This window comes from Carassius gibelio, chromosome A7 (genome assembly GCF_023724105.1).
Source record: "Carassius gibelio isolate Cgi1373 ecotype wild population from Czech Republic chromosome A7, carGib1.2-hapl.c, whole genome shotgun sequence".
Lineage (NCBI taxonomy): Eukaryota > Metazoa > Chordata > Actinopteri > Cypriniformes > Cyprinidae > Carassius > Carassius gibelio.
In genome coordinates, this window is record NC_068377.1 from 16283465 (window position 1) to 16306072 (window position 22608).

Sequence of the window (22608 nt, forward strand, 5' to 3'; positions counted from 1 at the left end):
ATCGCTATGTCCTACTCTGTTGTGCTATAGACTAAAAAGTTAAATGTAAAATTTTTGGTCACACTTTATTTTAGGGTCCAATTCTCAATATTAACTAACCATTAACTACGATTTTTGCCTCAATTAACTCCTTATTTGCTGCTTATTAATAGTTAGTTGTAGTTGTAGTTGTTAAGTTTAGGGTATAGGGTAGGATCATGGATGTCATGCATTATATGTACTTTATAAACACTAATAAACAGCCGATATGTTAATAATAGACATACTAATAAGCAATTAGTTATTAGTGTGAATTGGACCCTATACTAAAGTGTTACTAAATTTTTTAAAAACAATTTAAAAGTCCAGTTATGTACAAGGATAAAAGATTTGTAGCTGTGTAGTCGTCTAAAATACTTCCTCAGCTACATCAAATCTATATTTTACATACCATTTCTGACCTCCTGGCAAGGAAATAATGATGTGAAATCCAATTAATCATTAATTATATATATATATATATATATATATATATATATATATATATATATATATATATATATATATATATATATATATATATTATTAATCAATAATTAATGATTAATTAATAATTAATCATTAATTATATATATATATATATATATATATATATATATATATATATATATATATATATATATATATATATATATATGCCCAGCACTAAATTTTATCATTGAAACTAAATAAACAAAAAAACATTTCCCAAAAAGCTTAAATGTCCCAAAAATGAAATTGTTGTCCCAAGAGATCTGGAGTTCCTAGAAATAGTAGAACTTTGATTGAATTGTGATTCAAACTAAACAGACCTGAGACTCTTACCTGTCTGGTCCTCTCTCTCAGTGCCTGGTCCTCGTAGTGTGGATGGTTTGTCAATACTCTCCCCGTACACAGCTTAATTCCCGCCAACAGCTGCATGCTGCCTGCAAACACTGCCCGTTTGGGCGTCTTCAATCTGTCAAGGAAAAAAATAAATAAATAAACATGAGGGCTCTGTTACATACACTTAAGTTTCACTAATATTTCAGGGCAGGCGATCGCACAAGGGAACTGGGTGTGTAGGGGCGGCACTAAAGCTTAAACTAAAGCCAAACCTGCAGACATTTATTTCAGGTGAAGATGGAAATGTGCAATGGTTCAGTGAGGAGCGATGCAGTCGTTTGTACAATCCTATCATCCATGTCTGAAACGCAGAAGGTTTGTAGTCTACTGCAGGTTTAAGGTCTGGATGTGATCTGTCTCCTGTCATTTTATATATGTGCATGGAGGGAAGTGCTGAAGCTGTATGTTATTTGAATATGCTATTTGAATAACTGGATGGTTTTTTCAGAGACCATCTGTTATCAAAACATAACCTTTTAAAAAGTCAGCTTCAACATTTTACACAACATTTTATTCCTGACTATTAGTATCTACACCGCACAGAAGCCTCTCGGAGGAGAAACACGCTCCATATATTTTATGTTGATGGTATGCTTGGGCAAATTTTGTATCTGCAAAAGCAGCCAAATGTGCCAGACTCCACCATGAGCAGATTGTGTGAGATACCCTCATCCTTAAAAACCATCATCAGAACTGCGCAAGTTGAAAGAAAACACGATCCAAAGTGCTAAAATACATTTGCAACTAGAATAAAATGTGTGCTCCCCAAAATGCCTTTAATGGAATGAATACTGGCACACAACTGAATTAAAGAGACATATAGAAACAAAACTAACAATGCCCATTTAATTTATCTGTAGGTGTACACTTTACATTATAAGAAGAAAGAAAAAAAAAGATACACTGTATTATATGGTATCTTGTTACAGTGTAATTACATAGTACTTAGCAATATTAATTAACTACATGTACTTACCTCAGAGTTAGGGTTTGGATTATGAAGAGTTAACAAGAAAGAAAAAAAAAACTAATTAATAGTAAATCTAAATATAGTTCACAGTAGTATTAATACATTTCAATGTTAACTCATAAGGGCTTTCCCCCCACAAAAAGTAATTTTGAATCTGAAGCAAAACAAGTTAAAACAACCACTGATTAAAAAAAGCAGCCTCGGGCATTCAAAAATGTCTGTTCAATTTGTTTAGACAATAAAACTAAATACCGTCACATATTTCACGCTTCAAGGTCGGTTTCAGCTCAAGCCGGTGTCTCTCCTTGTGAAGGTAACAGAGGATGTGATGGTTTCATCTCGGTACAGAAATATTTCATTACAGAGGAACAAGAGTGGTCAGTATGGGTCAACTGTGAACATGGGTCCTCATAGCACAACCTTGTTCAGAGTCCAGTAACTATGTGCCACACACACAGACACATGCAAAGACAAAATCCAAAACTAACTCTATGTTGCCCCATAGCGGGTACATTAACACACTGTTTCATCGCTGGTCAGCTTGCACCACACATGAAAAGATGTTAGCAAAGGAGACAGACTCACAAACACAATCACATAGAATGACTAACAGCTATTTTCAATCTAAAGTTTACTAAAGCAATGAAGCAGTGAACAAAATGGCTCCAATTACAGGGGCCTCAAAGAATTTGGCATGAACTTCTCCTGAAAGACAAACTTATCATGTGATCTTATGTACAAGCACCTATGAAAAAGATTGTGAGAGACATTGGTTCTACCAATAACAGTGTTCAGGAGCAGACCTTCTGATGCTAGAGGGGTATGTGGACTGGAAAATGAGAAATTATCAGAGAGGGCAGCCCTGAGAGTACAGTACACACTCTATTGCTAGATAGACAGACCCACAGATTGATACCAACCTAAAATCCAATTGAATTAATTGAAAACATTCTAGTTTTCACCAGTAACTTTTCGTCTCGTCTTCCAGCATTATCATATTGACATAAATACGATGCATAGGCCATAATTGTGCTCTGTGGTAAAAGCGAAACTTGATAGGTGAAATGTTTTGAAATGTCTCTGGACACAGCAGTGCACAAGTTTCAATAAAAGGATATGTTTCAGTCCAGTCACTTTTTTTACATACTTTTACATTTCCGCTGCCGTTTTAAAAATCGTTCTTTTTGTCATGTCATTTTTGTCATTTGGCTTGAATCTGAGTGCAGGAGCTCTAGGTTACCATGGAAATGCTGATTGCTGTCGTGACACTCTCGAACGGCACTGAACATGCACTGTGGTTAGTACAACTATAAATATATCATTAAACCTTTCATTAACTTTGGTAGGTTGTACAACAAAGGAGCTGTAATCGGCTGCTTTATTCTGCAGAAAAATTAACTGTCTAATTTTGCCATAGGTTCCCAACTTCTGATCTACCCAAAGGCCATAGCACTGTAATTGGATACATATGTACGAGGGGTGTCCGGAAAGTATCCAGCCATGTCATTTGAAAGATAGAGACATTTATCGAACAAGATGCAAGAAACACTGTACATAGTACAATGACGCCTCAGTCCCCCTCAGAGATGATTTTAGTTTTGGGACAAGCCAGAAGTCACAGGGCACCAAATCTGGGCTGTAGGGGGGCTGAGTCCTGGGTGATTTGATGTTTCGCCAAAAAACTCTGCACAAGAAGTGATACATGGAGCGGTGCACTGTCATTATGAAGCGGCCAGTCACCAGTTGCCCATAGCTGCAGCACTTTTCTTTGTATTGCATCTCTCATCTCATTTTTTTTTTTTTATATGGCTGGATACTTTCCGGACAATTCTCGTATATTGTGTGTTTACTCTCCCACTTTATTTCCTTCTCAGGCCTTGATCTAGTCAACAAATGAATTGCTTTATAACAACATAAAAACATTCACTGTAGTGTACTGCATACATATGTTTTGTCTGTGTGTGTGTGTGTGTGTGTGTCAGTGTTTTAAACATGTATAAGACTTTTAGCTTTTAAAGTATTCCCTACTGGGGTCTAGCGTTGATGGACCAGTTCGACACATACGCAGTATCACCTAGTATAGTGGACCGTCTCAACATTCACCCGGCACCTGGACACAAAAATCGGGCTGCACGCAGACAGTGTTGATAACCGACTGTTCCAGCAATCAGCTGCTGCTGCCAAATAAATATCTTGAAATAGCAAAATGTAAGCCTTTATGTTCCTCTAGTAGAAAATACATGCTTCCTCAAATAAAGCTTAATGTTCCCCAAGCATAAAAATGCATATTCAGAAACTGTTTCAAATGTGATAGTATTCATTTTTAACTGAATAGTAATGTGGATGTGAACCAATCCATCCAAATGTAAAAAAAAAAAAAAAAAAATGTATGAATCAGATTGCTGTAAAATTAATAATTCAAAAGCACACAAAAAAGTATCTGCAAAAAAGTATTAAAGTAAAAGTATTAATTCATACACTGTATGAAATATAAAACAAAATAAAAAAGTTTATTCTCACTAAAGTCCGAGTGAACTTTCTCATGAAAGTAATGTTCTCACAAGCCACCTCTATAACCGGATGAAGGATTTTCCACTCAGATGCTCTTCTATCAAATATCGTGCACAGAGAAGCACATGGTCAACTACAGTAGCACAGATGTCATCAGAGACGAATGATCTCCTTGGGCTTCTTCTCCCTAATAGACCTTTTTTTTCACACTTCCGTGTTCACACAGCAAAAGGCTTCAATAACCGAGTAAAGAAACTTCTGTTTTATCCTTCATCAATGACAGCGACTGTAGAGCAGAGTTATTATTGTTTTCCAAAGCACAATTCATTACCAGTAATGCTTCCAACAACAGCCTTTACTAACTTTCATATGAGTTGCTGTGGATGACGATACAAAGACAAACGGTTTCCTGCTATTCAACATGCACGACAGCATGCATTTTATGGTTTCAAATGCGACTTCACAAAGTCTGACTATGTTTTCTGTTAGTGAAACAATGAAGTTTGGATTGCTTTCATGTTCTTTCCAGTAGGATGTAGGATTTAAGAACGGTTTTACTTATAATATTGATGCCTACTAAACCACTGAAATACATTTTTAAATGAGCATTAACTTACAGTTCTAATTGTCTCTTTGTGCTACATTAAATCCTCTGAAAAAGACTTGAGGGTTGTGCAACAGTGACTATGTTATTTATTTTGCTTATGCACATTAGGTTAGAGTTAAGGATGCAAATTAATTGTGTGCGACTGTATATTAATTTCTATGTTTTAATGAGAAAAATTTTACTAGATTTTCTACACTTTTAGGTTTTTGTTTTGCAATGACGTAGCAAGGGGATTTTCTGAGTTACTTCCAGCTCACCTGGTCATAAATCCACAGTACACCGGCATAAAATCTATTTAACCAAGGAATTTGTGAATAGACTGACCTTTGACCTCTCCTCCACAGTGCATCATTTTTTGCTTTTGTGGATCTATATAATTACTCTGTATTGACAAGGGACTGCACTGGCCTCTACCAGATTTACATTTACTTTCACATTTATATTCTCATATGTATATGTCAGCTTGTGTTAGCCTGCATCCTGCTGACATTATAAAAAATAATTAACGTCATTAATATTTCAAAGAGAGGGACACAGAGGGTGGCCTGAATAGCCATATCTTCATAGACGCATGCCTATGCAGTACATCTTCTTAGACAGAAATGCTTTTTGAATTTAGAGAGCGGAATTAATGACCTCGCATTGGATTGATGTTGATTCACTTTTATAAATATAGATAAATCAGTCAGTGAAGTTAAGCACTCAATCATTTAAAAGGCTGATATTGATAGCATGGTTGGACATGTCAGTCATGCGCCTTGAGGTATCTCAATGCCATTGGCTTAAATTACAGCCTGTGTACCAGTACTACAAACTCTCAAGGCCACAATAATGATTTAACTGTCTGAATTATAAAATGAGGGAAGGTAAACTGTGGGAAGAGTACATATTTTCACAATTACTGTGCGCAGACACAAACAAACATGTTCATATCAGCCTTATTCTCCAAGCAATTTTCTGTGAGACTTCAGATTCATTAGCCATTCGTTATTGGCGAATCACCAGAAGAATAACAAGACCGCAGCAGTAAGCGGTAAAACTATTTGCGCTTCAAACCAGTGTGATCATAATTACGACAATACGTTAAAATAATATGATAAGAAATACCAGTTTGCAATATCCAGCAATATAACGAGCTATTTTGCACAGCTAAAAATAATTGAAAACAGATGACTCCAGAAGGCTTGCACATTTAAGTTACAAATGGCTGTGCCTGCTCTTAGGTTAAAAGTAAGGTGGATAGCCGTACTTAATGTCATTCAGATGCCAAACAGACTGGCCAGTGTGGAGATAAATCTAAATCAGGAGGAGATATGTGAGTGCCGTTTCAGAGAGAGAGAGAGAGAGAGAGAGAGGGTGGGATGGAGCATCTGTCGGAGGAGGATTCACAGAGTGATGAGAGACTGAGTGATCAGGTGAGAGCACCGACAATGTCTCAAGTAAAATTACATTGCACTCTCTAGGTTTCAGAAGTCACTTAAAGAAGTCATTTGGGACCAGTAAACCTATTTTGAATGTTTTTAAATGAACAATAATTCTACTGTCTGAGACTTCTTGCTGGATTCCACAACAACTGGCAAAAGTGGTACTTCATGCGTACAAAAAAAATGTTAAATTCTCAGGGGTAAAACAAGACAAATGACAAGTATGAAATGGTGTCGGCTAACTTTTCATTTATGTACAGAGTGTGTATACTGGGGTGTTTGTGAATTAGTGAAATTCTGCTGGAGTTCAAACAAGGCTAGCATCTGTGAACACGGCTATTAAATATCTCCACCGAGACATCTTCAACAACATCTCCATCGAGAGGTCTACAGCAAAAGCAGCAGCAAAAGCCACTAATTTGATCAAATTAAACCGGAAAGAGGAGGATATTGTCTAGAGTGACGATTAGAGTGGAAGTGAGAGCGAAGATGTCGAAAACATGTAGGAAAGAAAGAAGAAAAATGCATCTTTGTTCAGATGGGAAACACAAATTACTTGTGCTCGGAGGGACCGAGAAAGTTTTTTTCTTCAGAGAAAACAAAAGACTAATTTATCTTCATTTTTTCAAAACAAGGCAACATTCAGAAATAACTCCTTTATGGGAGCTATAATAAAAGAGTGCACAGTAGAAAACTGCAAAACAAAAGAGGCTAAATTAATTACATGGCAGGGAGACGTTCACAATGGTAAGACTGACTGTGATGACAGAGTCTCAGAACTGTGACAAAGGACTCGCTTCCATCTACGGGACAGATGAGGTTCTACTGAAAGGCCACTGATCAGTCATGAAGAGAAGGCACATACACATGACACCCTCCCCAAAAGCCTTCTCAGCTGATCTGCAGAGATTGTAGGTTCTTAACTCTTAGGTAGAGATTATGATGGCATTCACATGGGCGGTTTGTGCTATGAACTAGCCCAAAGGTTCTCAACCCCTTTCTCATGGGACCCGTTTTGTTAAGTCACATTCTTGTACAATGCAATGGAACAGAACACACTGTGTTGAACTACTTTTAATGTAGCTCAGCATCTGAAAAACAGCAAGACATGACATACCCAAAGACGTCAGTCAACTTGAGTGTACTTGAAGAGTGTACTTGAGGTGACAGTAAAGGGGGAAAAATCCATCAAAGATGGCAAACAAAGCAAGAGACATGATTATAGAAGCCCTTATAATTAATCCAGCCTCAAATAATAATAATATTATATATAATAGTTCACTAGAAACCTTTTTAATATTGCTTACCATGATTGTTGTGTCAGCTGGTTATTAGGCTATTGATTTGTTTATATTGTTGTCTTATATTGTATTATATACAGTATTGTTTGTATTTTACTTGTTTCTCTTTTGTTTGTATTTTACTCTTCTGTAGCGCTTTGGGTGTGAGAAGCTTCAAAGAATTAATCCAGCTTCAAATAATAATAATATTATTATATATAACAGCTCACTAGAAACCTTTTTAAAATTGCTTACCATGATTGTTGTGTCAGCTGCTGATTAGGCTATTGATTTGTTTTATATTGTTGTCTTATTACAAACTACTGGAGATGACCACAACAATAGAAGCCCTTGAGTGAGGTGGACACAAGCATAAACACATTTTATTGATAATAAATTGGAAGAAATAGGCAGAGACTGAACAAAACTCTCAGTTTGTCAATGTTAACGTATATTACAACTGATGGGAAAAAGAGCAACATGCAATATTTCTGAATATATCCACATAAACGTGCCAACCGCTAAATGGTAAAGTCATTGCTGCACTGCAGCTGCCAACAGAAGTTCCCATTCCCACAGACACACGCGCATTGGCTGGATCAATCTGGAATGTATGCTTTTTAATAGCATTTGTGAATAAAAACAAATATTTATAGGACAGCTCATGTCAGATTGTGTTATGGTTTAAATGCCATTGTCCGGTGAGTTTATGGGATTCCAGTATTTCCCCATTCAAGTACTGTAGATGCAAGCCTGTCTTGACGCATATCCAAAACAGATGCCAGGAGATGTTGTAAATATGGCCACGAGTGAACTGACTTTCCTTGAAAGGGATTTTGATTTATGAATGCCATTAAATGGAGTATTTTGAAAGGCTATGCATTCAGCTGTGCGTGTACACTAGTGTTTTACATAAAAACTGGTATACTTTGGGCTTTATAGTATGTACAGTATATAGATGGTGGAGCTCTGTATTATATCCTTTTTGGTTAATGAAAGTTATTGTTAGTGTTTTTGTTGTTGTTTTCAGCTAGGAACGATGTTTCTGTGTTCAGAGTTGATTATTTGATTTAAACTATGAGTGAATTCCTAATTACATCCCTGAGCAATAAAGCCTGCCCTCCAGCAATCTGTCAGTCAAATGAGATCACAGCAATTAGCAAAAGACAACGATCCAATCAATTCCAGATAGAAAAATTAAATCCCACACTACTTTTTTTTTTTTTTTTTTCATTCAAGAAGCCATTTCACTTGTATATATCACAGAGAAGGAAATATGAATTGCAAATTCCATTTCATGGTGACTGTAAAGTGGAAAGAAAAAACCAACAAAGACGGCACACAAAGCAAGAGACTTTTATAGAAGTATTTATAATTAAAGCTGCGGTAGGTAACTTTTGACACTCTAGCGGTTAATAAACAGAACTGCTTGCGTCTTGTGGAAGAACATCGTAGCCGGAGCTACTTCTCTCTGTTTATGTCTATGAAGAATCACAAAGGTACTGGGTTACTCCGCCGCGGTACCCCCGAAGCAATCTAAAATAGTCCGAATATAAACACTTATTATAGGTCCACCCTAGTGATTCAGGACAAGCTAAAAACACGGTTTGGAAAATGGATTCATGGTGTACTCGCTTATTATATACATTTTGAATACAAACAAAGTTACGGACCGCAGCTCTGATTGGATATTTTTTACCGGGAGCGATGGAGTTTCTGCAAATGGCAATAGGACCACTCGGAGGAGCCAGAGCAGCTTGATTTTTTCACAGAATATCTGTCTCATATTCTACTGTCAGGACATAATGACAGGTTTAATAAATATGTAAAAAATATATTTTTACAAAAGTTACCTACTGCAGCTTTAATTAAGCTACAAATAATAATAATATAATTATATATAACAGCTCACTAGAAACTGTTTCCGCACATTTTTTATATTGCTTACCATGATTGTTGTGTCAGCTGCTGATTAGGCTATTGATTTGTTTTATATTGTTGTCTTATATAGTATTATATACTTCATTATTTGTATTTTACTTGTTTCTTTTTTGACTCTGCTGTAGCGCTTTGGGTGTGAGAAAAGTGCATAATAAATAAAATGTATTATTACTATTTAAATCAGTGTTACATATTTTTATATCAGATTTTAGATCAGAATATTGCAACACGCTAAAGCCAGGGTGAAGCAAGTAAATATCCCATGCATTTTCTCCATAGTGAATAAGATTTCTCAACTCTCGTGAATTCTGAGGTTGTTAAGTGATGGTATATGCTTCTTCATTTTGCATACAATACTCATAATCCTTAGAACTATGCCAAGAGCAAATATAGCAGATTTTAAATTGCATACTTACGGCAATTGAGATGAATGAGAATGCTAATGGATCGCTTTCTTCAGCTATTTCAGACCTCCCTTGGAGTCAAGTCTTTTGTGTGCTCCATGTAAGGAGGGTTATAATAACACACAGAGTCACTGCCTGTGTACAGCATTCCAAATCAATCACTCACGAGGATGCTGCCGATGTGGGCAGCAAACAGCAAGGCAGCTCACTAGGTTATGAAGCACAGCACCTGTCACTCTACACTATACAGTTGTCTAATAAAACCAACAAATCTTTTTTTACACACTCACTATAAAATCATAAGCAGTGTCTGGTGTGTTGCTTTAAGCTCAAGATAAATCAAAAGACTGCTTGACAGCGATACTTGCACAATTGTAGTTGCTCGCCCTCCCTCTTCACATTGTGTCACAGTATGTGGTTTATTATGCAGTAAGTTCCAATCATGGTTAGAGGAGGCTGATACTGCCACTCTCCTCGATACGCTTTTCATGCTCACCCTCCCTTTCTAGGCAGAAGAGCATCTTTGGTAATCTACATATAAAACAGTGCAGACTTTGGCAAGCCAAGCACAGACAGAAGTGTGAAGTGATCCCCGCTTAACTCTTTAATCTGATGGTTAATTAGCGTGTGGAAGTGGCTTAATGCCACAGCACAGCCAAGGGAACTCACCCTCTAATCCAACACAAATCGCATTTTCTTCAGGAAGAGATCACCTGTGTCACTGCAGCCCAAACATTTCACTCTCTCGCACACAATCACACATAGAAACTTGACTATGAGCAAGCGCTTTTTTTTTCCCGCTTGCTGTGAGAATGGCGTCATTGAAGAAATCTTCTGTTGCCAGTTCTGTTGGAGTCTATCCAGCACCTAATGTCTAATTCATGACGTCCATCTTACACCGGCCCAGTTCCAAACACAAGTACCTGCTGCCTCGCTGCTGCAAATCTTATCCGATTAATAGAGTATTCACAACAGCTTTTTATTATATCCTTCACAGTTTGTAATGTAGTGGAAGAGGGAGTAAGATAACATATATTTGATCCATAAGTTGTCAATTTTATGGACATTAAGTGCCGGTTTTACTTTTCAGCCCCCACAAAAAGCAGAAAATTTTGATTTCTATGGTGCCGTTTCCCAGCATTCACGGCATCATGAATAAATTATGCAAATCAGTGCCTCAATGTTTTTGCTTTTACCATTTATGTGCATGATGTTGCCATGTTTGTAAAGTTGTGTTGTGTGATGTTAATTTAAGGTGAAGACATCTTTCTTCAAGCGTCATGTTTTGTGTGAGAAAAGTTAAAGGAATAGTTCAAAATAAGTACCCTCAGGCCATCCAAGAAGTATATGAGATTGTCTCTTCATCAGAACAGATTTGTAGGAATTTAGCATTACATCTTGCTCACCAGTGGATCATTCAATGAAAAAGTCCATTCCCTGTTGTCCTCTCACATCAAAATCCACCAATATATGTATTTAGAACTCTGTTTAAACGGTGCTTGATCTGTGCATATTTCTCTCCTGATTCACACAAGACAAGGTATTTCACTGGAGGAATCAATATTGAGGATGGAGGACTAGCTTTTTATCCACAAACAACATTTTCAAGTCGGAATCGTCTTGATGGATTTATTACAAACACAGCCTTTGCTTCACATGATGTTACCTGATGGACTGGAGTCTCGTTGAATACTTCTGGATTACTGTGAAGTTTTTATCAGCTGTTTGGACTCTCATTCTGACGGCACCCATTCACCGCTGTGAATCCATTGGTGGGTGAAGTAATGCAAAATTTCTCCAAATCTGTTCTGATAAATAAACAAACTCATCTACATCTTGAATGGCATGAGGGTGAGTACATTTTCAGCTATTTTTCATTTTTGGGTGAACTGTTCCTTTAAACACCGTGTATGCCAGACTGATTTGTTATTATGAGCTTTTTAGCACTTATTATTATAATGCTGCTAGCAGAAACATCATCTAGATTATACAAATTATTCTGTGAAAAGCAAAATACCCTTCATAGTGCAATCGGTGGCTTGCGTGTCTAAGGTTGCAGACCTCTGGTCTGATCGTTGTCTGCGAGTGTTTGCTTGTAGCATGTAAGAGGAAGATTACAGCTGCTTTACCTGATCCACTCCATTAGCTCCACAGTGTCTGGGTCATAAAACTCTCTCAGCTCAGATATCTCCTCCATCAGTCTGGGCCAAAACTGTCAACAGAAAGACAGCGATTGAGATGGAGGGAGAGTGTGAGACCGCTTTAATGGGAATGATTCACAATAATCAATGGTCAACAAATCAGCCCAATATGCACCCAGATGCACAAACATACAACATTCTAATTCCTTATTCCCACTGCTGTGTTACCAGAGAAAATAAAACCGCATTGTGGATCCAAGACTCAAATAAATAACACACACAGTGTGATACGGATTCCTTTTGCTTGCACTAGGATTCCTGCGTGACTATTTCTGGCACACAGCTAACCAGGCAGCTTGGCAATATATGCAAATAGACACATGACCGCATAGTTAAAAATGTCTTACCTTGTAATAAAGAAACGCCAGTATTACAATAGGAACAGAGTATCTGATCAGTCTCATCTGTGGAAACAGATTAATAACATAAATGGAAAAATAACCATACAAATGGGAAGAAACAGGTTGTAACTGTTTAGTCTTGAGGGCTGTAACTACATTGCCACCTAGTGGGGAAATAAAATGTCCGGCTGTGTGGACATGGGTACATCTATGCAGAAAAAAACAACCCACATCTCACTGAAACTCAATATTAGTTTATAACAATGAGCACCATAGCTTCAAAATGACACTTGTATATAATGATATGTGTTAAACATCTTTTGTGAGCCTCTACATGAACTGAATTCTATTTTTATGTTTTTGTTATTAATTGTATCGAGTACTGAAGCGAGTGGAGTAAACTGGGTAAACTCTAATGTACATGAACATATAGAAGCGTGTGAGAAAAAAAGTTATTTAACACTATGAGCAAAACTGTAAAATAGTATAATATATATATATATATATATATATATATATATATATATATATATATATATAATTGCATATATTTTCATATAAGCTGGTGAATCTACAGAATACTGTATAAAGCAATGTAATAGTTGCTGGGAGGCTAAGTGTGTCTTTGGGGTAATGCAATGCTTGGGGGTAAGATTCTGTGAAAAAGTTGTTTGCTTTGCAGCCAATGCAAGAAATATTATTAGAAAATGTTGAAAACTGCTGCACTACATTAAAATTAAAATCAGTGTTAGGAGTAACTCTTGTTTATGAAAATGTGTTTTGATTGATGAAAACTATTTTTATGAAAATGTGAATATGCAGCGAAATAAGATTTGGAATTGGACTGTGCATTAGTATGCCACTTTTATATGAAACGTACATTATTCATGTATTCCCAGTACTCCTAACATGAGGCAAGATTCCCTGAGAAAACAGTAGTTATCTTTATACAGAATAAATATCATGAAATATGATTCTCAAAATGAAATTATGATCTCATTTCTCCTTTTCTAGAGGACAATTTAGTAAAAAGTGCTACAACGCATATCTGTGTGTGTGTTTACATGTATACACACCACCGATCAAAGGTTTTGTTTGCCATCATATAAATTACTTTTTACAATATATTAAAATAGAAAAAGTTATTTTAAATTGTAATAATATTTCACTGCTGTTATTTTACTAAAATATCCCAAACTTTAAAAAGCTAGTGGACAAATGTGCCATTATCTCTGAATTGTGATGTGTGTCACTCACCATGGTTCTAGTGTTGCAGTGAAGGACCCTCAGATACAACGACCACACCTCCTTACCACACACCCCAAAAGCGGCGAATGCACACATGTGGCCAGTCCACAAATACTTCATCCTGCCAGCAGCAAAGATAGAAATCCATTCACTCAGACAACACACTGCAAACATGAAAGACTCGAACCGCATTCATTTCCAACTCTATTACTATTCTGACACCAAACAAAAAATTTCATGAAGCGATATCGCAGTGTTCTACCATAATTCATTCATCATTAAAATCACGAATGAACTGTCAACTTGGGATACGGACTAATAAGATGAAGAAGATCACAAATCAGAAGCGGTGTGGAGGACAGGAAATTGAGATGCACCATAGCGACAGCGGCAGGGAATGAAATTACAGACGGGAGAGTGAGGAAAATACAGAAGGAAAATATTTGCATGGAAGGAAAGAGATACGTGGTATGAAAGCAACAAAACTTGTCCAATTTACTAGTTGTTTACCTCATAGTGGAAAAGGCGAGCAGGCCGAAGAAGACTGTGTGCAAGAGATTGTAAGCAACGTCCGGACGCATCCGAAAGGTCCTGTCTTCTCTCTCCCTGCATGCTTGGCCTGACCCATTAGAGCTGGAATTAAGAATTAGGAATCAAACAAGATGACTAGAAACATTACCACACATTAAAACACAATATCAGCAGCATTATTCAGAGTTCTAGCATGTGTGGTTTTTAATTTATTTATTTAGTTTTTAAGTACATAAGGGTTAACTGATTTGTGTGTGCGTGTGTGTGTGTGCGTGTGTGCGTGTGTGTGTGTGTGTGTGTGTGTGTGTGTGTGTGTGTGTGTGTGTGGTGCAAAGCCTCTGGGTGTTTATGGGCGCCTGTGATTCTGATAAGAAAAGAGAACAAAAAAGAGGGTCACAGCAGCCCTTAAAGCAACAGCAAATCTGCTTTGAACTGAACATAATAACACACATTCACAAGCCCTTATGGAAAGAAATACATCTAGCGTCCAATTATTATGTAGCACGTCTAATAAAGACTAATAGCTCTAATTATAAATGAGCATTATGACCTGTGGTGGATAAGGTGGTTATGAAGCTATAATCACTGCTCTACTGGTCATTTTCAGCCTATTTTTTGTGTGCTCTAATTAGAAAAACGGGCATTATGAGAATATTTAAAGTCCCAGATCCACGTCTCGCTAATGCGTAGCATATGGTGTGGTAGTGCGCGTGCATGTCCTACAGACAGGAAGCAATGCGGTAGTTTTACCTGAGATTAGAGAGCGCCACCAGCAGCAGCAGGATGAAGAGCACACTGAGCGTGCACAGATACGGATAGAGCAGCACTGTGCCAGCCAACCGCTCAAATGTATCCAATGGCAACAAGCCAAAAGCCTCTTCACACAGATAGAGGCGGGCATCAAAGTCTCTGAAAGAAAGAGACAGGGAGGGAGATCGGGCTGGATGTATTATACAGATTATTGGGAGCAGCAACGCTTCTGATCAACTGAAATGGCTTCATAAGTATCTAGCGAATGAGCAGAGTATATTGTGTGCCAGACGTTACTTTTCCACCAGAGCCGGACACATTTAATCACAGCAGATTAATGGCTTGCTCTAGTCTCTGAGCAGATCTCACTTCGGAATAAGACACCACAATATGGCATTTGACTGATGATAAAAGGCTAGACGTAGCGTCACGAGAGACGAACAGAGACTTACCTCGTTGCCCCGAAGCCAAACTTGGCCTTTATGAACTTAAAGATGTGCTCGTCTGATTTCAGCTGGAGTATTGTCTGTCAATTAAAATGGAGAGAGCGAAGGATGAAATCATTCATGGAAGTGTCTCGTGAGATCGGCGGTGTGGGGTTTTATGAGAGTGAGATATGAAGAAAGACAATGAGAGAGAGAGCAAAGCTAGTGTCTCAGGAGGAGCAGGAAGAGAAGCTCTTTTTTACCATTAATGTCTGGGCAGACGATGTAGAACACGATTCATAGCTCACCTTGGCTGAATAATTGATGGTGAAAGTTAATGTGAAGACTAGGAGGGTGTGAAGAGCCAGTTTTCCTACTCGTATAACAAAGCTGCCCGTCTTTAGTCCCGTCTGAAAGCCACACATACACACAGCAGGAATGAATAAATAAACGACAACAATAGTCTTAGCCTCAGTTTTCAATCAAAACATTTTTTAGGGGATGCATTTTCAGGAAATGTCTTTAAAGTAATTGATTTCAGTTCGTAGCTAAGAAGTGATGGGTGCCTACTGTTTTTAGACATTGCCATCACATGTAACATCACATGTATTTAGTTGCTCTAATTCATTATACAGGACTTTTTTTTTTTTTTTTGAGAATTTACATTAGTTTGCCTGTTAAAAAAAGTTCTGCAATTTAAATAAAATAAAATAAATAATAATAATAATGATAATTATACATGTGTGTGTTTCTTTTTTTACATGCTTCTGGAAAATAACTGCTATATATGTCATTTTTCCATCCATCACTTACATAAATCAATTTGAAAACACAGTTTCTGTCTCCGTTTATTTTACATGGTTAACAACTTCAATGAAAAAAAAAAAAAACTGTTTACATTTGTTTTAAACCTTTTACCCAGTTCAATAAAAAACTAAGCAAGGTTATAACTCCTACATGCTGAATCTTTTCAACAAAAAATGCTATGAGCTCCTGGACAAAAATGTTAAAATTGATTCAACTAAGCTGCCCACCCTTGTGAAACAAAAATATATTGCAATATATTGGAAAATAACATGTAATATATTAGGAATTCTTATATTTATTTATATTTTTCCAATATATTGAAATATATTAAAAGCGGCAATCATTTGTATTTTTTGCAATATATTATATAATATATGTATCATCAATATATTATTAAATGTATTCAAATATATAAAATATTAGAACATAAAAATAAAAAAAATATATATTACAATATATCACAATATATTTCAAGAAATATATTGGTAAATATATTTCCTTTCGTAAGGGCAAAAATGGCTTTAGATTCTTTTTGATTGATTTATTTTTTTTTAATTCTGTTTGGTAATTCAGAATGCAATACTAGAGCCACATCCCAGCAAACACATGTACAGTCCATCACTGAGATCATCTGGAAAACATTGTGTTCATATTTGTGTACAAAGATTTAATCATCACCTTTAAGGAGCATATTATTAACGGTATTTGGTACAGTCTGTTTAATGTCTGCTTAATGTCATTCTAAGATCTGACAAAATGCTTTAGTGACGTACTGCAAAAAAAAAAAAAAAATCTCATGCCCTGGATGAAAACACACATATTGAATAGATAAATGCATGTGATATCTAGGATTTCATGCAACGCATGTTCCTAGAATCACAAAATCAGGATTTATTCTCTTACTTTCCCAACTTAAATCATTTTTACTAGTGTACTGAGATGCACACTGACCTGGAAGTGTTTGATAAAGAGGGCAGACACAATGAAGCTGAGCACCAGAGAGCCCAGAATCATAGAATTGCAGAACTGCAGTAACCACACCAATAACAGACTGAACACCTGCATCAGGTACAGAGAAACCACCTACAGGGAGAAAGAAATGAATATCCCACCACACATCAACTTCAAAAAGTGAGAAGTCTCTAATGTGTGTCTTTGAGTGTTACCTGTTCCGCTGTGAAGAAGTCCAGACAATCCAGAGTAAAGATTATAAGGGCCTGCACCAGTAGGACAAACTGATTGAACTGCCATGTCAAACAGAAGCAGAAGGTGGAGACGAACACCAGCCACAGCACCACCCTCTGTGACAGAGAGCACATGAATGAAAAACCATGTTCAATTCCAACTGCACACAGAAACTAAAATCAAGCATACAAAATAAAATAATTTCTTCAGAGCTCATCCAATGAGAATTTCTCCAGTGAGATACACTGATATACCCTTAAAAATGATCACATTTTGCTTGAAGACAGACACAGTTTATGTTTTATCCAGCTGTATTTAATTAGTGCAGCTTATAACATCCAAGTGAAATATAGAACAGCAACATGTCAGAGAAAGAAAAAAAAAAACAGATTCAGAGTTTGATAAAGGATCACACCCTTGTGTGAGTATTTTGATGAGAAGGCCATTCACCTGATTGAGTTTAAAAGTCATTTTCAGGAGGGGGGGTGATCCTTTTTCCAATTCAGTAATTCCTTATATATAAATATATATATATAGGTGTTATACCACTTACTTGGATGTTATAAGTTGGACTTGGTAAATACAGCTGGAAAAAACAAAAACGGTTTCAAATGTTCAAGTTGAAAAGCAACAAAACGTGATTATTTGAAAGGGGGGTGATTCTTTTCTATACCCACTCTACCATATGTCAGGAAAGCAATTAGAGTCTGTGCTGAGAGAACATACTGAGAGAGAACAAATATGTGCTCAGCAGAAGAAATATTTCACACATACACTTGCAATTGCTAACCTCCATTTCATCGATTTATCACAACTTACTGTCTTTTATTTTCTCAGTCCTTGCAGTCATATTTTATTTTTTTATAATTTTCTAATTTTTCATTAATTCGCCTAGTGAGTAAACAAAACTGACTGACTTACTTGACTGGATTACATTTATTTAAAGCTGAAGTTTCTGTAATGTTTCCTACTCTTTCTCCTATCTCATTCAAATATAGAAATAAAGCAATGTAAGCCATGACTATCCTATCTCAATGGCAGCCTAAGCCCTCAGTCTTCCTCAAAGCCCACACTTTGGTGACATAATGCCAATTTGACTGTTGGGTAGAAGTATGCAGTGGAGCTTGCCTTAGACAAATGGGACACCCTACAGTCTTGTGCACTTAAAGGACACAGGGAAACGGCGGCCAATGTAAGTCCACAAAAGGCCAACATTTCACTATTTGAGCATAAACACAGCAATACTCAAGCAGAAGTTTGAAATCGGGGGAAGAATTATCTGCTTATCCAAATAATTGAAAAAAGAGGCAGTGTTCAGAAGCTTCCATTTCCATTTGGAGGTGCTTGTGGCACATTTTGATCTAGCTCATCATCTGGCAGCAGTAGTTCTCAAAACAAGAGTACTTTTTTTTTTTCAACAAATTAGAAATGAAAAGGTCCTTTTATATTGCTTGTGACACTTTACCATACAAAGCATATTGAATTAAACAAATAAAGCATTTGGGCTACATGAGGGCACCATTCATTCTCTGATAGCAGGTGGTGCATATAGAACAGAGGAAATATAATGTTTGCTTGGTTGCTGCTGTAATGATGATTTTCACATTTGTATCGATTTTCAAAACTTCATGAACTAGTACTGAAATACGTAAGTTGTGAAAAGTACTTGATTTAGGACCTTAATAGTGTGTGCCATTGTAAAGTCTATCATTCACAGGCTGGTTTTCATCGGTGTCAAATTCAGTGTGTTTGATAGGTGTCTAACCTGACTAAGTCTATGAGCCTGTGTGAATTAGACGTTGAAAGGTAAGTTTCATAAAAACAAATGCATAGTACAACTGTGTGTGCAGTGTTTAAGCATGATTTACAGAAAAAGAATCAGACTTTTCATCACTAATCTGAATCTGAAATGGTTACAGAACAGACATCTAATTTAATCAGGATGGAAGATTACCTGGTGAATAGGTTTTAGCTGTGGCCTTAAGTAGCAGGTTATGGCAGCCACCTGAAGAGCAAAGAAAGGTATTGACCAGTTCTCCCTTAGAGAGATTGTAAACTCCACGCGTGTGGTATCCACTCTGTACACAAATCAAGAATGCAATCAAACACAGAAAACACAAGCCTAAGCTGTGAGAAAAGAAAACAGAAGGAAAAAGTATAAAGATTCTAAAGTGCAGAAAGCCATTCACAAGTTTATTTCTTAAAAAAATGTAAACACAGTGGTGCAATCAGAGCATCCCAATCAGCTCAACTAATAGATTGGTGTGGGGACTATCTGTATTGTTTTAACAGTTCAAAGAGAGATTCTTAAATATTGAAAAATATTGCTCCATGGGACACATCCTGGCAGGTGGCCCGTGGTATTGAATAAAAGTGCCTTAAATTACAAATGTCATTACAGTGCTGTCATCAATTCATATTTTAGAGAAAGTTATCAGCTTTCACGCTTACATGAATTGAGATGCTCACTGCATCATAACAAGCATTTATTTATTCCAGATGGACTGCAAAGGTGAGTTTTGTGTGTAAGAGAGTCTGATGTGCACACATACCTGTTGAGAATGTACCAGACGCCACTGAGGGCTCCAGCCAGCCATGAGTCACTCAGTAACCAGCTAGTGATGAAAAGGGCAATGACATACACTGTCTGCAAAGCAAACACTGTGTAGATGTAGAAATAAATTGGCTCCAAGTAGGTCTGTAAAACAAACACACATGCACACAGGACGGAGAAAAAAATGAGCCGAAAACCCAATAGAATCTATTAATCTTACAAAGAAAACAGAAGTGATCGATCACCTGGATGTGAAGTATTCTGTACAAAATGCTAAGGAACACTTCTTGATAGATATTCATCCGCTGAAGGATGTTTATTGTTCTCTTTGACTCAGTAGTGTTGTCATGAATAAGCTCATAAAGACCTGTGAACACAAGAACACACACAACCTGCTAAACTGATACAAAAAGTCACACTTTGCACAAATAGACTCTGACTGCTGTCCCTCTGACTCCAAACTGGTTCATTTAATGAATCATGCTCATTTGTGGTATTGCAGCTTTCGTAAAACTTATACTTTAGGAGGTCACTCCAAGTACTCTGGAAAGCATGGCTAAGAAACACAAGTAGAAAGTATCTGAAACACAGGACTGCCATTGCTGCTTAATAAGTGAACAGACTTTTTCCCCTTACTGTTATCAGAAAATAAGGTTACCGTATTTTTCGGACTATAAGTCGCATCAGTCCAAAAATACGTCATGATGAGGTAAAAAACATATATAAGTCGCACTGGACTATAAGTCGCATTTATTTAGAACCAAGCACCAAGAGAAAACATTACCGTCTCCAGCCACGAGAGGGCGCTATAGTCTGCTCAGTGTAGGCTACAGGAGCCCTGAGCAGCATAGAGCGCCCTCTCGCGGCTGGAGACGGTAATGTTTTCTCTTGGTTCATGTCTCTCGGTTCATTTCTCTCGGTTCATGTCAAATTCATTTTGATAAATAAGTCGCACCTGAATATAAGTCGCAGGACCAGCCAAACTATGAAAAAAAGTGTGATTTATAGTCCGAGAAATACGGAAAATAAAATATGTGTACACTCACTATTATAAGTGTGGTAAGACTTGATCAAAACTACAGTGAAATCAGCAATATTGTGAATTATTATGACGATTTAAAATAACCATGTTATTATTTATTTATTTTCTGTAATGTCAAAGCTGAAAAAGCTGTCTTTAGTGTCACATGATTCTTCATAAATCATCCTAATTTGCTAATTTGGTGTTTTAGAGTTGTTGGTTTTTTGCTAATCTTTTTTTTTTTGTTTTTTTTTTTGTTTTTTTTTTGTTTTTTTTTGTTTTGTTCGGTCAAAAGAAAATAGAAAATAACTTTTTTTTTTTTAGAAATGCAAATATTTTCATATTATAAAAATGTATTTACATTTTTGGTAAGTATGATAAAAAAAAAATAAAAAAAATCAGTGACTATAAACTTTTGAACAGGAGTGTACACTGATATTTATTAGGGCTCAAGCCCAAAGGGCGAGAGGCCTATTGTTTTCCTTAGGATTATTTTTTATTATTATTATTATTATTATTATTATTATTTTTTTCCAACGTCTCGGGGGCTTTTGGGGCCCTTAACGTGCTTAAAAAGTCTTGAAAATTGGCACACAGATTGGAACCTGCGGCCATTAGGGCCGGGCAGAGACTGATACACGGGCGTGGCACAGGGGCTCTACAGCGCCCCCTGGAATATGGAGGGCCATATATCATACATTCTTGCTCGTAGACGAATGAAACTCGGTACACATATAAATCTCATCAATCCAAACAACTTTTGTATTGCATATCATAGGCTCCGCCCAACAGGAAGTTGGCTATTTAGGGTTTAGTATTCAAATTTTTCGTCAAAGTTGTGGGGGCTTTTGGGGTCCTTAACATACTCAAAAACTCTTGAAAATTTGCGCACACTTTGGAATCTGTGGCCTTTAGGAGCCTGCAGAGGCTGGGACCCGGGCGTGGCACAGGGGCTCTACGGCGCCCCCTGGAACACAGTCAGAAATGTTGATGTATAGCTCACACATACTTGCACATATTCATATGAAACTCAGTACACATATAGATCTCATCGTGCCGAACAACTTTCGTATTGCATGTCATAGGCTCCACCCAACAGGAAGTCAGCTATTTAGAGTTATGTAAAAAGCGCATGCTCTGGAATTTGAAATACTTGTCATAGGTTTTTTTCTCGATTGCCGCCAAACTTGGTCAACATGATCTCAAGACACTGGGGATGAAAAATTGCCAGGGGATTTTTGATATCTCGAACGGTTTGCTCGTGGCGAGGCGTTGAAATTATGGCGAGAAATGAGAAACAGGAAGTGTCTAATACCGTCCACATACATTTCCTGATTTTAATCAAACTTCATCAGATTATTCGTTGTATGATGTCGATCGCATATATGTGACTATTAGGAGTCAAAGTTATAGCGCCACCAACTGGCAGAAGGAAGTGTGTCATTTTCAAAATGATTTGAATTCAGCATCTTATTATTACTCGATTTGCTTCAAACTTCATCAGA

At 36.9% G+C, this 22608-nt stretch overlaps 1 protein-coding gene across 3 annotated transcripts in view; it reads right to left on the reverse strand.

Annotated features, from left to right (window-relative positions):
• The window catches only part of LOC128016669 (probable C-mannosyltransferase DPY19L3), a 38830-nt gene that overhangs the window by 6250 nt on the left and 9972 nt on the right, over nucleotides 1-22608 (reverse strand). For all 3 annotated transcript variants that reach the window (XM_052601358.1, XM_052601359.1, XM_052601360.1), the window contains exons 5-17: nucleotides 20328-20449; nucleotides 20081-20226; nucleotides 19483-19606; nucleotides 17510-17644; nucleotides 17295-17426; nucleotides 15845-15946; nucleotides 15564-15637; nucleotides 15112-15270; nucleotides 14341-14463; nucleotides 13840-13951; nucleotides 12589-12645; nucleotides 12170-12252; nucleotides 844-976 (exon numbers count right to left, since the gene is read on the reverse strand). In XM_052601358.1, the coding sequence (XP_052457318.1) occupies nucleotides 844-976; nucleotides 12170-12252; nucleotides 12589-12645; nucleotides 13840-13951; nucleotides 14341-14463; nucleotides 15112-15270; nucleotides 15564-15637; nucleotides 15845-15946; nucleotides 17295-17426; nucleotides 17510-17644; nucleotides 19483-19606; nucleotides 20081-20226; nucleotides 20328-20449 (1502 nt within the window). The remainder of the gene's footprint in view (nucleotides 1-843; nucleotides 977-12169; nucleotides 12253-12588; nucleotides 12646-13839; nucleotides 13952-14340; nucleotides 14464-15111; nucleotides 15271-15563; nucleotides 15638-15844; nucleotides 15947-17294; nucleotides 17427-17509; nucleotides 17645-19482; nucleotides 19607-20080; nucleotides 20227-20327; nucleotides 20450-22608) is intronic.